This window comes from Melitaea cinxia, chromosome 11 (genome assembly GCF_905220565.1).
Source record: "Melitaea cinxia chromosome 11, ilMelCinx1.1, whole genome shotgun sequence".
In the NCBI taxonomy this organism is placed as follows: Eukaryota; Metazoa; Arthropoda; class Insecta; order Lepidoptera; family Nymphalidae; genus Melitaea; species Melitaea cinxia.
Window position 1 is genome coordinate 1,350,193 of NC_059404.1, and position 17,459 is coordinate 1,367,651.

The 17,459-nt window shown below is 30.7% G+C and overlaps 2 protein-coding genes across 2 annotated transcripts in view; both read right to left on the minus strand.

Moving 5' to 3' along the window:
- Positions 1-9,047: 9,047 nt before the first annotated feature.
- The window catches only part of LOC123657969 (choline O-acetyltransferase), a gene marked incomplete at its 5' end in the record, with an annotated part of 73,845 nt that continues 65,433 nt past the window's right edge, over positions 9,048-17,459 (minus strand). The window contains 2 exons of the mRNA XM_045593448.1: positions 9,048-9,263; positions 9,589-9,789. Of these exons, the coding sequence (XP_045449404.1) occupies positions 9,048-9,263; positions 9,589-9,789 (417 nt within the window). The remainder of the gene's footprint in view (positions 9,264-9,588; positions 9,790-17,459) is intronic.
- Positions 10,020-17,205, minus strand: LOC123657843. The gene is made up of 2 exons (XM_045593348.1): positions 17,189-17,205; positions 10,020-11,914 (listed from the first exon to the last, which is right to left on the minus strand). Exons 1-2 carry the CDS (start codon positions 17,203-17,205, stop codon positions 10,174-10,176), a joined length of 1,758 nt encoding a protein of 585 aa, XP_045449304.1. The 3' UTR covers positions 10,020-10,173.

A 17,459-nucleotide genomic window follows, 5' to 3' on the forward strand; every position in this document is an offset into this window, starting at 1 on the left:
TGGATGTATGTTTATATTTATTCTAATTTCTATAACAATTATTTGTACACTTCTTAACCGCTTTTCTATGCCCTGTCCTATACCCAAAGGTTGTCTGGAAGAAATCGCTCTTTTAGCGATAAGACCGCCTTTATACATCTTCCTCTAATTATACTACTTTTGTTTGTATATTTTAATGGTGTGCAATAAAGAATATTATTATATTATATTATTATATTTACACGTTAATGTCACAATTTGTACACCTACACCTACACAATACCATCTCCTCTGCCCCTAGGTTGCCTGGAAGCGATCGCTTTTCAGCGGTATGGCCGCCTTTTGTACCTTATGATATTTTTTTAAAATCGATGCCATTTATTATTTCTATTTTGGTGTACAATGAAGTGTATTGTTATATCATGTTACTAGCTGACCCCGCAAACGTTGTTTTGCCATATATTTTATTAACCTTCTCTTCCCCCCCCCCCCCCCCCTTTATAACTTAGGGGAATGAAAAATAGATGTTGGTCGATTCTAACCTAACCTACCCGATATGCAAACGAAATTTCATGAGAATCGATCAAGCCGTTTCGAAGGAGTTTAACTACAAACACCGCGACACGGGAATTTTATATATTAGATATACGAACAAAAATATCTCATAAATATAATATATATATAGCAGAATTCGATGGCAAAAATGTACAGACATTTTTGAAATGTACAGAAATTGCGTTATCCAGAACAGGTGCAACAAGCCCTAAGCTTAAAATACTTGAACACCTTTATAAATAGTTGTTTGAAAAATCAATAGGTATATGGTGTGTAGTGTTAAAATAATATAAAAAAATTGTCATATTTTCTATACCAATATGTTAAAAGTGTAATGTAAATTAAGACGAATTTCGATTAAATTTAGCAAATTTTGACGACAACGCATTAAAATGCAAAAAAAATGTATGACGTCATAAATTTTTAATGATAATGTTTGAACAAAACAATGCACAACAGTTGGGTTTTAAATGATACATGTACACAAGTTTAATCATATTTTTAAATGTTTTCCTACAAGTACGTAATTGAAGTTGAAAACTAAACAAAATATGAACTGCGATTTTCAACGAATTACTATTTCAATAACTGTTATTAAAACAATGTTAGTACATGTATAATAATTAGAAAGAGTTATATTACTAAAGCTCGACGAGTGCGGTTTTTACCCTTTATTAAGTAGTGAATTGCATTACACAAACACATACTACTTCATACTTGTGAAGTGATCCTGGATAAATAATGATCCTTTTATATGTAATATTATAAAATACAAAAAAAAAAACAGTAGGTTTAATGAGCATTTATTGTGAGCAGCTTACGTCTGGCAGTTTTATAAAATACCTTTGTAATATAGATTAGTGACCTTAATGTAGTGCCATTCTCAAATAATATCGCTGGCCCCGGGCAATAAAGCGGTATACGCCGGTTACACCCTTTTTAATGTTATTTAATTTTTGGCTTCTCTGAGTATCAATCTATCACTCTTATTTTTTTCAGTTTTTTTTTATTAATATTTCGTTAGAATAAATGACAATAACCGTTTTATTGCATGGATAATTCTCTTACGACTAAGCTATGTATTATTGCATTACTCTAAGAAAAATAACACAAAAAACCGGTGAACATCTTTACAGTAATTGTTAATGATCTTGCAATTAAAATAGTATCATCTATGAATTGTATTATACATTTTTTTTAATTATTTCATTAAAAAATTATACGATTTGTTTTTAAAAAATTATTTTTGAAAGCTTAAATTGGTAAAAAAAATAGCTTTCATTTGACATATTGAACGTCTGTTTTGGATCACTGTACACTGCACTATAAACAAATTAGCTTCTTTTATTTCTCCTGTAAAATTTGATTTTTGATATTACCGCTTTATTGCCCGGGGACAGCGATATGTAAAATTGTATATTTAATAATATTGAAAAATACATAAAAAATACTTAAAAAATCATTTTTGGTGGACTTTAAATAAATATTTTGTAGAAAATGAATTTTTGAAAATGTAGTAAAAAAATATTAAAATTAAACATTCCTATTGTGAGGAAGTTATTTGTATGATAATGTTATTAAAAACTTTGCCATCGATAGAAATATTTTATAAAAAATAAAATTGTCAAACTAAGAAATGACTAAATTTTGTAATTGTGAAACTAAATTGTTTTTATAAATAAATAAATAAATTATAATGAACATGAAATTGTTTTTGGCAAGTTGTAGTGTTAATGAATAAGGTTGTAGATAATGTTTAATTATACTTTTATGGAAATTTAAACAAATAGAAATTTGATGAAAATATCATAGTTCATACAAAAAAAATAAGACAATGTATAGTATATAATAATAAATACCTATTTCACTTGGTCATGCCATAACTTGAGAATGACTACCAATTTCATTTACCCTTTTTAGATTTTCTAAATACTTCGTAGAAGGTTCTTTCAAAAGGAAAAATTAACAATTCTGAAAACAGGATAAAGTCTGTAGAGTCAACTAGTGTATTAAGTTCAACTAATGTATAAGAATGTCATCTATGTTAAACATTTAGTACAAAATTATATGCAATACAATTGAAGAAACTATAATATTTTTTAACGATATTCTGTACACATGGAGCAGCGTGGTGGATTAAGCTCTGATCTTTCTGTTACATGGAAAAAGAGGCCTATGCCCAATAGTGGGATATTACAGGCTGTATTGTGATCAATATGTGTATTATAGTAAAAATTGCAATAGCAGTAAATAGTGGACTTTGTTATTAAGATTTAGTCATAACATATTTTTGAAAATGAAATAAAATTTTTAAAATATCAGATTACATTATATTTGATTATAATTTTACTATATTTTATAAATTATGATAAACTGTTTTTAAATTTATTTTATTGTACGTTAACATGCAATGTTTTCGATTATGTCTCGTGTTTCTTAAATTTATAGTTTAAAATTATTTTATGAACTGATTTATGAAAATATAATGTGAAGTTTAAAAATGCCTTTTATTGAAACCCTAAAAAATTGATACCTATAATAAAACTGACTAATTTATCTCGGTACATAGAAGATATTTGAGAAAAAATGTATGAATGAGGCTGAAAGAATTCATAGTAGGTACGAATAGAAGTCAAAAATATTATTTTTTAGAACTTTTGTCTGTATGTGTCATAAATATCGTCCCACTTAATCTAACATCAGAGTATATAATATAAAAATTGGGCAAATCATTGCTTAAAATTACTGACGGAAAAAATGTGATTAATGTAATTTTACAGAATAACTAACTATGGGTTGTCTGGAAGAAATGGCTAATTAGCCATAAGTCCGCCCATTGTACTTCACTGTCTGTAACCATCTTTATGCTTTGTTTGTAATATATTTGTGGTGTACAATAAAATAAAAAATAAATAACTAACCAACCAATTTTTCCGTTTCCCGCGTTAATTTCAATATTAAATTGCGAGATATCGGTATGTAATTCGTCGCAGGTTTGAAATAAAACATGAGGTGCCACAGATAATTTATTAAGACATTTAAATTGACACAGATATCTTAACTAAATGATATGTCATCGTTTTACTTCCTGTTCTAACATTAATCATACAGTGTCGAACTATAACACTCAATAATATTGTGCCGCAAATATCACCTACCAACTAATGCGATAAATTTAGGAATATAAAATCCGAGATAGATAATGAACGCACATTTTTCTACCCTTGCTTTTAATATTGGGTACATTTATTATTTTTTATTTAAATACTTTTTATTTTTCTTTATTTGTTTTAACTTGAACACATTAATTTTATTTGAGATTAAATAATACTACGAAAAACTACAAGTAACATCGAGTTGCTAGTGAAGAATTGGCTTACGTTATTAACTTTGATATAAAAACTCTGTATCCAATAATTAATGTTTTTTCTGTAGATATGAAGAAGTAATATTCTTTAAAATAGTTATACCTGTGTAATGAAGATTAATTACTCAAGCCTCCTACGCATAGCGACTTCCTTAACATCAAATAGAATTCTAAAACGTCAAAACCCATTTGATATAAATTTGGCAAATTATTTTAACACAAAGCTTAAAACTACAACAAATATTTTTATTATTATATACCTAATTTTTGCAAAAACAAAAAATATTTAACGTTGAATATACAATTTTTCATAGATATGTCACACACCTTTGGATTTTTTTTCTTTTACAACGAACACATCATAATAGTTATTAGCATATTATAGTTATTTAAAACAAACAATAATAATATGTCTATGACGAAGCGTAATTACGCACATATAATACCTACATTTAAACGTCTAAATATAATACGTTTGTACATATATTTTTTATATATTTTTTTGTATATTTTTTTTTTATAATTTAAGGACACAAGTTTAGAACGTAATCATCCAATTAAATATGGCGTCTAAAAATTTTCTAATAACATTGATTTGATGTTTAAATTTTATTTTGTCTAATAATTAACAATTAGTACAATATTAATTACTAAGCTAAAGTTAGGAATATAACATTAGGTACGTCAGTATTCTTGCTAACACCTTAATCCTAATTACTACATCTTTGATATGTTTTTTCATATTCTTGGTCATGTCAAACATGAGTCACATTTTGATATGTATAAGTTCCCTTAAATCTAATCTTAAAATTAGAATAGGTAGGTATAGAACAAATATCTGAAAAGTTGTTAAATTTGTTTTTTTATTTTAAGTTAACCAATTTAAAAAAATGACCTTAAACATTTGTAATAATTTTCATTTAGATAAGTACCGTATGGAAAAAATCGAATAAAACATGGACAAATGTCGACCAAATGATAATAGCGTCTGTCGTCATATCGTGTGTAATGTGTCTGTATTTCGGTCTATATTATGAATAAATAAAATAAATAAATAAATAATATTACAATTCAAGTTACTAGGTTAAAGCTAGGAATATAACATTAACCTAATTACCTACTAAATTTTTGATATAATTTGCGCATAATTGGCCATGTCATAAACATGACACTCATTTTGATATGTATACGTTCCCTTAAATCTAATCTTAGAATCTGAGTATAAAGATAAGGAGATCTCTTATGTGAGAATTATACTATAGTCAAGCATCATAATGTCATAAAATGAGCACTTATAAACATAAGTTCAAAATTGATACTTATCGCATTTTTAAAAAAATAAATAAAAACAATTATTTATATTAAAGCCCATTTAAACTGAAAATAGTAAGGTTTGTATTTCTATTTTACATTAGTGTGGTAACGCGGTTGGCTTTAAAGTATTTTTACGGTCCTATTCATACGCAAAGATGGTTCTCCTTAACAAATTAATTCTCCACAACTACTCATACTTTTAATAAATCGTCCTTCATTGTGCTATAAACCTACATCTATTAAGTTAATATTTTAAAAATTATTTTGACATTATTAACAAAGAGTGAGTACTTAAACAATTACATGCAACAATTGGGCAAGTTAAAAAATTCTTTGAGACTACGTGGAGACAAATTTTCTACATAAATTTTATATTACAAATCTAATTTTTATGTTATCACCACAGCATTGACAATTATTTGAATATTTTCTTATTTAACAAATATTTTATAATAATGTACTAATTAGATCTAACAATCTTATATATAATACAATAAAGAAATGGACCTGCTTAGCATGATCGCTTATTGCAATGGATTGATGTCGAAGCTAGAAGAATAATCTCTGCTGACGTTCTCTTAAAGCAAGGAGATATCCAATGCTCAGAGTACAATATTTTTAAAAGCTATTTGTTACTCTATCACGCAAAGAGTATTAAATTTGTTTCAAAGAAATTTGAAATTGGAATTAGTAAATTATAATAACTACAGACAAATGCTATAAAATTTAAATTTAATTTACTGTTTACCGGTAGCCGTATCAATTGAAAACTTTTGGACCAATTTGATTAATGTGTTTAAAATTTGTAATGACATAATTTAAAAAAAAATCGAGTATCTTATAGGTATGCATTTTTTTTGTTTAGTCCAAATAACTAGTTTGTGATTCCAAAATTTCCATAATAAAACAATTAAGGCGTAATATATATACCACACAAGGGTCTGTTGTCAGCAGAGTTCGTTCTACTTTTCAAAGATATATACATATATGAAATTTTAAAAAAATATGCATCGTATAAACACATAATTCGATATAAGAGCTAGAAAACTGCAACAGGTATATAATATATATGAATCTCGAATATCATAAAAATATTTTATCAACTCTAACGTATATATAAACTTGGATTTCATATGTATTTTATTAATTATTACTATGTATATTCATTTATAATACGAGATATTTGTTATTTTAAGGTCCTTAGCAACTTATACTATGTAGCTAAATAATATATTATTAATAACAATTCAAAAAATCCTGTCAGAATCATGAAATTGTTAGCAGAGAAAAAAAATAGCCTAAAAAATTAATGTAAGTAGGAACTTAGGTACAATTATCATTCAGCAAATAATTTACATAAAAAAATATTACTGCCTAAAAATAATACTCAATTTCGGCCCTAAAATTTTAAAAATAAAGGTTTTCTACATGTACATCGAAGTACACGAATTTAAAATATAACGACTTAGTCGATTTTCAACAATTATTAGCATAAGACTTGGATCACGGCAATAATGATATCGATAGAATTACTTCGCTAAGAAACTATCATGTGTCATTACTTTACCTAGATTAGGTAAAAATTAACATGTTTTTTTTATTATTATAAAGAATATAATAGTATTAAAGTTTGATAATAATTTACTTTATAACTTCTATGGAGTACAGAAGGAAGGAGTATCTTATATGGAGACAAGATGAAAAAGTGTCCACCTGTATGCTATAAATAACAGTTCAAAAACTTTCCTCAATCGGGTGTAGACAAAGCGAAAGTAAGAATTTATCAATTATAGTTCAAAATTTGACCAAAAGTTTGTTAAGAAATGAGCAATTACAGGGAACGTGAAGTATGCCTCCATATTTAGATTTACCCTGATTCTAATGTGGCGTCACCCTAATTCAGTGGCGTAGTGAGCTTAAGTCGCGCCCGGGGCATAAAACCTTTTTAGCCTAAATTGAAAACCATATAATATTTCCAGCAATTTATTGTTTTGCGGACTACATGGCGCCCCTTTGAGAGAAGCCCCTTGCCACCTCCTCGCTACGCCACTGTCCTAATTTAATGCATTTCAACAGATACTTTCTGATATATAAAGATTATGCTAATCTCTTCTACACTCCGTAATAACTTCGACCGTGTCGAAAATGAATGGCATACCTGTCAAAATTTCATAACTAGCGGCAACGTACTTTAAAGTTCTGCCATAAGATTCATAAAGATCTTTTACACAGCTGAATAAATAAAGTTAATTGAATAAAAAGGAATCCAGATATTAATTTTCATCATATAAAATTCCGCTTTTAGTATTCATTTAAAGAAGAATAAAATTTGAATTTTAACACTATCGTCTTGTGATTTGTATATATATATACATATATATATATATATATATATATATATATATATATATATACAAATATATATATATATATATATATATATATAAATCATATATATATATATATATATATATGATTTATTTTTTGATATAATATGTTTGAATAATTTCAACAAAATGTATAGATAATATTTCAATATTATCAACCAAGCAATAATAATTACATTTTTTGCTCTATAACTTTACTTAACAAATTATTAATTTTAATAAAAATTTCTCGATAAACTTTCAAAATGTTAGCTAAAAGCTAATTAAATCCAAATAGTGTATTTACAAAAACATCCTAACGTGATATAATTTTTAGAATATAATTTGTCTACCTTAGCATTTAAATAATATCTAAATATATCTACAAAATATTGATTTAAGTCTGCGCAAGTGATATGTATACGTTACAGTTACATTTATTTTTGTAATATAAATAATGTGCGTACTTTATACGATATTTTTGTATATAATTATAATTTTATCAATTAATTGTTATTTATTTAATTTATTACGAAGATGTCAAACACCATTTCGAACATTTTGAATTTCTTCATTTACCTATGTAAGTATGTAATATCATTATACATACTACGAGCATAGAATATACCGCTACATTTTACCATTTCACAAGTTTCGAATTTAGAATTTTACTTTTTCAAACAACACTATACCATAAAGAACAACGCTTACCCATTTAAATGCCACCGGATTGGTGTTGTCATAGCTTACATTTTTTAGACAAGTTATATTAATTCCGTACTTGGGATACCTTCTCAAAAACACTTTAAAGACTTAACTTGGCCTTTCCAAATGGAAGAAAAAGTACGAAATATTTTGTTACAATTAATGTGATTTACGTAATACGTAACAAATTCTTCCACATCAAGTTATATTTATCTACTAAATGGCATACTTTTTCTTTTCAGTAATATTTTTCCACAAATTACGAAAATTTTCTTATTAAAAACTACTAAAATATTCCACAATAACTTGTGGTCAAAGTAGCTTTTGAAGTTATACCATTTCATGGGACACGTAAAATCACTTTTATAGTTAACCATTTTATCAATGCCGATATTTCGTACCAAAAATTTGAATAAATATAAATTTTATTTCATTAAATAGCCATAATTATAATATTTACCATTTTGGCATTAATTATGCATTCTAATAAAATTTAATTTTTTAAATACTTAAATAAATTTCGTACTTTATAAAGTACATTAAAATTAAACTTCCTTGAAGCAAGAAATAGTATTAAATATAAATTTTAATAACTTTGCAATGTATGTATATATATATATATTACCTATATCAATGGATAAAGCGTCAAAGGCAACGCATATTATGTATTATAATATAGCTTTATATATAGCTTTTAATAATAATAACTTTTTAAGTCATCCTTTTTACGAAGATATGGCTTTTTAGTTTCATATAAATACTTAGCTGTCTACTTTTCGATTTTGGAACATCAGTTTCATAGTGTTAAGAGCTTCTTCCAAAGATTGCCTGAAGGCTTCAGTGTTAGTGACGCTGGAGGATGTGAAAGAAGCTATGCAGAAGATGACAGAGTCCTTCTTTGGATTGTAACTGCAACCGTAACCATCGGGAACCACGGCTCCGTAGCCCATAAATGTACCGTCGGTAGTTGTGGCCACCTACACATTAATAATTATATAATAAGATATTTACGTTATTTATTTCTGACATAAGTAAAAGTCAATTAAAAAGTGAGTATGATATCAATTTAATGTTTTTGACATTTTATAATATTCTAGGTTAAGATCTAGTCATAAAATTGCTACTAGTAGAGGGAAGTATCGAATTAGGGTTGCTGTCTCAACCACACTAATAAATATCTTTCGTATCTTCTCAATCGACTTCGCATTGGTGAAATAATCTGTGTCATTTGACACCAATAATCAAAAAAAAAATTAAATTGACATTTCAGTACTTAGTTGAAAAAGTCATTCCTTATCCTACCTGACTTGTACTAAGTTTGAATTCAATCATGCGGCTATAAGTAGGGTCCTTGAACATTTCCGGAATTTCTCCAAGCGTTTCTCGCGCTGCTTCTCTAAGACCCAACAAATGGTTATCGATGCCTCGCCCAAGAATATTTGCTTCCATAACAGCTGTCTGCTTACGTGCCGCTTCCTCGAAGAGTTCTAACTTCTTTTGCTCCTGTAAATAATATAGAGAATATATATAATTATACTCATATCTTTTTAATAAAAAAAAATTATTGAATAATTATAAAGTTGGTACATATATCACTTTAAGGTACAACATAAGCTTGTAATAATTCTACCGTCTACCATTTATCGCAGACATTTGTTAAATATTTAAAACTACATTTAAATAACACACATAACTAAAAAAAAGCGATCGGCAGTTAAATAACGGCGAACGAATTTCTTTTAAAAAAAATATTTATTTATTAATTACAAGATGTTTATAGTTACAAATGTTCTACAAGACTAATCTTAAAATAATAATTAATTAAAACATTACATTTAAAACTTATGAACTAAATGCACTTTTGAATTGTCCCACGGAAACGCTTGGTCAGCAGCCATTGTTAGAACTTGAGCCGGTGGCGTCGATGGGTCGCGTAACTCCTCCCTCCTTAAGCTGGAAGCGCATTTTGCAGCTTCCTGTAGCGTCCTCGCTGCAACTGTTCTGTCTGACTGCAGGTTCCGCCGTCTGGTATGATTTACTTCGGCTTTGTCTCCATAGGTATAATTTCCAGCATATAATCCCAGCGCAGATGATGTATATTGCGATGGTGGGCCAACTCGGGGTAGCCATCATAACTTGCCAATTAATGCCATCTTCGTTTGGGATGTCTTCTGCACGTTCCATCAACTCATGGATACTGTCCAGTGAGATGTCTTCGAGCTGAAGGTTATAATGTATCTTTTCTTCTGGTATGATTGGAGTACTTGGTAATGGAATGATTTCATCTATTGTTATTGTGTCAGAATTTGTTCTCAATATTTTATTTGATATTTCCAATTGACAGTCACGTGTGATGCTGACTATTTGAATACCGGATATCCTTTTGTATGTTGTTTTTGAACCACAATGAATTCTTAAAATTTCATCGTGTTGTAGAATTATCAGCCATTTGTTTTCTTCTATTTTCTGTATTTTCTGTTGCTTGAGATTCATTTTCGCTCTTGTACAGTTTGCTTTTTGATGTTTGATGAGTGATATAACGCAGTCTTCAGATTTATCTATGGGTTGAGTGTTCAGTGTCGCGCAGAGATGGGTGTCTTGCGTGATCTTCTTGCAGCTGTCCTCCAGGTAAGAGTACTCCTCGCTACCCAGTACTAGGTATTTGGATTTGGGAATAATAGTTAAATTTTGCTTATCTGGGATGGAATAGATATGGAGAAGGTCAAAAACGTTTGGATCAACGGAGGGTATTTCCAGGATAAATGTTAATGCGTGCTCTGTGCTATAAGCTTTTACACTAATTGACTTTTCTATACTATGTATATTTTTGATGCTTATGCTATCTACTGCTTTAAATCTATTTGACTTTTGCATGTTCTGAATCTCAGCTATTAAATTATGTGGAGCTATTATACTTGGGTGCATTATACCTATCTGGGCAAAAGTCATTGCATCTTCTAGAACTAAGAGCTTATTTAATAGGAACTCTAAACTAAAATTTATTTGAATGTATAAATCTAAAAAGTTCATATGATTAATTACTAAATTACTACTAATAGTGGCATTTTTCAACAGGTTTACTAATTTTTCCTCATTTTCTTTAATAATTTGTATTTGTTTGCTAAATTCTTTAATTGTATTTTCCGCTAAAAATAAAGATTGTTTCTGAGAATTTTGAATTTTATAAACTGAATTTCGTAAGTTTGATATTTCATTTTCAAATTTAATAGCATCTTCGTAGTCTAAATTTCCTGTAATTGCTTTAACCACAGATCCTAACCCATTTATTATACCACGCCTAACTCTAGTTGAATGCGGTGCTATAAACATAATTTTCTTATTTATTAAACTTAAACTAGCTTCTATCTGGTTCTTGTATGTTTGATAACGTGTATCCTTACTACCTAATAACGTATCCTCTGCTTCTTTCGTGCTAACATATAGTGCTAGAATTTTTATAGTAACCTCATGAAGGTAAGTGATATTATAGACACAAGCCAGACTAAAAGTATCAATCTGTTTGAGAACTAGTCCTTGTTTAAGTAATAATATTCCATTTTCATTATTTACGGGATTAAGGGTCAAGTTGGCTGTTGCGAAGAGCACCCAGGCTCCTGCGATGAGGGTCCTGTAACAAGATGTGGTCTTCGTAAAAGCTTATAATGTACTCTAATAGATTTTGAATTGGGGTGGTTACCTATTATTTCAGCAACATTGTTGGGGTGAAGGTGAATTATTTTATACGGACCTTTGAAGACTGGTTTGGTTTTGTCATTGCGCGCAGTTTTGGCTACCTGTTTGTAAACTATTTCTCCTACCTTAAATGTGATCTCCTTGGCGGCCTGGTTACGTTTTTCTATTACCTGTTCTTTATTTTTGGCCATGTGAGCTGCTAAACATTCTTGTACTGCTTTTGCGTTTCTGCGGTGCTTGATGACATAGTCCTGGTAAAACTCTTTAGGATAGAATAATTCCAAGGGGTTTCGAGAAGCTGTGTGACCAAATAACAGTTCTCGTGGCGTATAACCCGTTACAGAGTGAATTGAGTTATTATAGGCAATTATAGCGTAATTCATTATTAAATTAATTGGGTCTTCTTTATTTGTCATTCTTTGTATTCTGATAATCTCACCTATAGTTGAATGGAATCGTTCTATGGGGGAGTTGGAGTTCGGGTTGTATGGTGTTGTAAAGTGAATGTTAATGTCGTGAGATGCACATATTTCCTTAATAACTTCGTTATCGAATTTACTATCTGAATCGGTTGTTATTTTCAATGGTAAGCCTATGACAGAGAAAACTTGTATCAATGCTTCAGCGATGTGTACACTACTTGCAGCATTTAGGGGCATAGCTTGTGCAAATTTTGAAAAATTATCTATTATTGTTAGAAAAGTTGCGCCTCCTGTAGAATAGAGGTCCATAAACAGATGTTCAAGAGGTTTTGTTGGTGTCTGAGTCAAGTTCAAAGGGGGTCTGAGTGGATTTCTCTCGTACTTAGATTTTAAGCAAATATCACATTGATTAATAAATTTTTGAATCGAAAGCAACATATTAGACCAATGATAGTTTCTACGGAGTTGCTTAAATGTTTCTTGAATACCGCGATGCGTTGTTTTGCCTTCGTGGTATTTCTTTATTAATTCCTGTTGTTCTGTCTTATTTTCGACTAAAGTCACACGCGAGTTACACCTAATTAATTTTGGTCCTCTATCATTAAAAATAGTAGTGTAAACCCTTGCAAAGGCTGAATATAAACTTTCGTCGTAAAAATAGCAGTGAAAGATACGATCTGCTATAGTATGTTCTTTCAGAAATCTAATAATTTCAGACTCAGTGTTGTTTATGGGGATAAATACGTCTTTGATAACAATTCTAGAGTTTGTCGACCTATTTTCTACTCTACATTCTGAACCGGGTGTAGACCTTATATGAAACTGTTTAAGTTGTCTGTCAATGGCGTCTGATAAGATTGGTAAACCTCTATTTTCGTTGTCGGGTTGGGTATGATTAGTGGAGATCAGCTGGTCTTGGTCAACACTCATTTGGTCATTGTGGGTTTGCATGTCATTTTCTCTTTGATTTTGTACGTGAATGTTGTCAGTATTGTCAGTCGCATTGTCAATGTCAGTGTTTTGTGATTCATTTGCATTATCAGTGTCTGTATTTTGCGCTTCAGTCGTATTGTCAATGTCTGTGTTTTGAGCTTCCCTACGTACATTATCAAAAATGCGATTGATTATTTCATCGTCATCGTTGTCGTCAAGATTTACGGCTAATGAATCAACACTCTTATGAAAAATTTTAACTCTAGATAATGCATCTGCATTCGTGTTTTGACTACTCTTTTTATATACTACTTTATAATCATACTCAGCAAGCTTAAGTCTCCAACGAGTTAATTTTGAATTTGGGTCTTTCAAGGACATTAACCATGACAAAGGTCTATGGTCAGTGTAGATGGTAAACTTCCTACCATATAAATACGGCCTGAAGTACTTAATGGCCCAGATTATAGCTAATAATTCTTTCTCTATGGTTGAATAACGATTTTCTGTATCTGATAGTGTCCTGGATGCGTAAGCAACAGGATTATCCGATCCTACGTTTCCCTGCGATAAGACTGCTCCTATGGCTATATCAGAGGCATCAGTTGTCAAAATAAATGGTTTGTTAAAGTCTGGGTATTGTAAGATGGGAGAGTTTGTTAAAATTTGCTTACATTTGTCTACCGCGTCTATAAATTCGGGTGTATGTATTACTTTAGCGTTTTTCTTTAAACATGCTGTTAATGGTTTGGTTAATTTCGCGAAGTCCTTAATGAACTTACGATAGTAACCTACTAAACCTAGAAAAGACTTAATATCCTTTTGATTACACGGTATAGGGAAATTTAATACGGCTTTGATTTTATCTTTGTTAGGCTTAAGTCCCTGGTCCGTGAGTTCGTGTCCTAGGAAATTAACTTGTTTTTGTAAAAATTCGGATTTATCTAATTGAATCTTCAAATTGTGGACTTTGAAACGATCAAAAACTTGTTTTAATTTAACTATATGGTCTTGTAAAGATGTAGATACTATGATGACGTCATCTAAATAGGTAAAAACGTTATCTAAACCTCTTAAAATGTGATCCATAAGACGTTGAAAAGTACTAGGGGCATTTTTCAAGCCAAAGGGCATTCGTAAAAATTCATAATGACCTCTTTCTGTTGTAAAGGCAGTCTTTTCAATGTCGTTAGGGTGCATCTCAATTTGATGATAGCTACTCGTGAGGTCGAGGGTAGTAAAATATTGTGCTCGTCCTACTCTGTCTAATATGTCGTTTATGTTGGGAAGGGGATATTTGTCCTCTACAATCCTGTCATTCAGTCGTCTATAGTCAATAACAAGCCTCCACTTAACCTCTCCAGAGGCGTCTGGTTTTTTAGGGACTATGTGTACTGGGCAAGACCATGGGGATATGCTTTCTCTAATGATTCCTTGTTTTAAAAGGTTGTCGACTTGGTTCTGAATTTCTTTACGCTGTTGAGGGGCCTGTCTGTAACTTCTAACGAAAATAGGAGGTCAGTCAGTCTTAGTTCGTGTTTTACGGTATGGGTGAAGGACAGTGGAATTTTGTCTGAATGAAAAATTTCTCTATAATTATAACAAAGTCTAACTATTTCTCGCTTTTCCTCGTCGTTCATATGCTCAGTACGTATTTTATTCAGGTTTTGTTTTAATTCATGGTCAAAATTTTCTTGAATATTTAAATTATTCAGATTACAGACGCCTTCCAAGTTATTTACTACATTTTCGGGTACAGGTTCAAGAGCTACCTGGGTATTATTGGTGACAATTTTCTTTTCATTGCTAAAATTAATTATGGATGTCTTAAAAATGCCATTTTTAACTGTAACTAGGGCTGTTGGCGATTTAAGATCTTTATCCCAGTAAAACTCATCACAAATATATTGACCATCAGTATAGTTTGTTTTGACAATAATTAATTTTTCACATTTAGGTTCAACTTTAACTTTTTTAACTGGATAATCTGTATATATAGGTATTTCACAAGTAGGAGATATCAATAATTTATTGTTTAAGTCAATTGTACAGCCTAATTCTTTCAACAAATCTATTCCTATTATTCCTATATACTTCGGATCAACATCGAACACTAAAAACTTATGAGACTTATCGGTATTAAATTAAGAGGGTAAAGGTAAATATGCAACATAGTCATTTTTAGTAGTAGCGTGTGCGGTTTTCACTAAAAACGGTTCATATTGTATGCAATGTTCAAAACTAGTTCCTATTAATGCTTTAGGTGATATCATGCAGTTAGTTGCTCCTGTGTCTAATAAAAATTTACCCATAAACTCTGGGAGGTCAATGTATGGTAGATGGGACTTACTTTGTCTTTTTATCTCAACAGTGTTTAACTGTGATCGTCGTTTACCTTGTCCTCGGGAAAATCCTGGTGTTTTGTCTGATCTGAGGACGTATCTGCGTAATCTTGGTCAGAAAATTGTGTGGTAAAGTACTCACCTTGTTCGTAATAGGGGTCGTCGTTATCTTGGTCGAATTCTGGCTCGTTACTTGTGTAGAAAAATTCTTCCTGACCCAACTGAGGTCTAGGTGGTTTATTTACTGACCTCATTGTAACATCTGAGATATTTTGTGGCTGGTTAACTTGTTGATGTGGCATATTCTGCTGCTGTCTGAAGTTTCCAGAGTTCCTAAAGTTTCCAGAATTCCTAAAATTACCAGAACTTTGGGGTGTAAAATTACCTACAGCTTGCTTGTTTTTCCACGGTGACGCGGGCTGTACCCACTGTGGTCTTTGTTGTGGTCCAACATTATCGAAGAACCTATGTTTGGGTATATTACTAAACCTAAACGGCAGGCTAGTTTGACTTATGGGCATATTAGGTCTAGGCATCTCTTTTGGTTTGGCTTGTATGGGAGGTGAATGAAAACTATTAAATTTATTATGCGCTAATCGTGCCTCCTCTTGTCTAGCTGTTATTATCGCTACCTCCAGGGTCGTGGGTTGTGCAATACGCACCCCGATCGAGACATGAAATTCAAGGTTATTGATATATTGGTCGATTACCATATTTTCGTAATACGATTTATCACTGTGCCTACCTACCGAGTTTAACGTATCTAATATATCTCTAAGACGTTTGCCGAAAGCCTCCGCGTCTTCATTTTTATTACGACGGACACGCGTTAGCTCCTGCATTACTTGAATCTCATTACGCGGCTCTCCTAACCTACGTATTAATGCTGATTTAATGCTATCCCACGTATCGAGTGACTCTTCGTAGGCCACGGCATCTATCGCGGTTCCGCTTAGCCTACTTTTAATGAGAGAGATAAGTGGCGGACTTACTCTAGCAGGTGCATCGAGCATACACAGTATATTCTCTACCTCCCTTATATAATAATTAAGTATTTTTGGATTACCATCATACCTGGGCATAACATCCCTTACAAATTTAAAATTATGTATGTCTGAACTATTCATATTGAATAATAAAAAGAAATCGAGTAAAATTAGAAAACTACTTGTTTACGATTAGCGATAGCGTTGGCGTTACGCTAACTATAACTACGTATAGCACACAATATTCTATTGTTAAATTTATTATCTAATGCGATTCTAGCATAAAGACAAAAATTATTTAAGTCTTACACAAAATATATTATTATTAAATTAATTGTCTAATGCGATTTTAGCATAAGAACAAAAAATATTTAAGTATTACACAAAATATATTATTGTTAAACTAATTGTCTAATCACGATTATAGCACAAAGACAATCACATATAACACAATACTCGTATGCATAAATATAATATAACGACATGAGATATAGCACAGGATACTGGGTAAACGATTCGTACTTACCCAAGGATTCTCTGCATCTCTTGCCGGGCCTTGTAGAACAGCAGGACTCCCAATTCGCCAGGACTCCCGCAGGATATCGCCGTTCGTAGGTTCTTGTATAGCGGATCGCGAAAATAACGATAGATATCGTTCACTCTATTCGGAGAGTTTTATTCGAAGTTCGAGTGTCGCGATCCTACCGACTGCGCCAGTTAAATAACGGCGAACGAATTTCTTTTAAAAAAAATATTTATTTATTAATTACAAGATGTTTATAGTTACAAATGTTCTA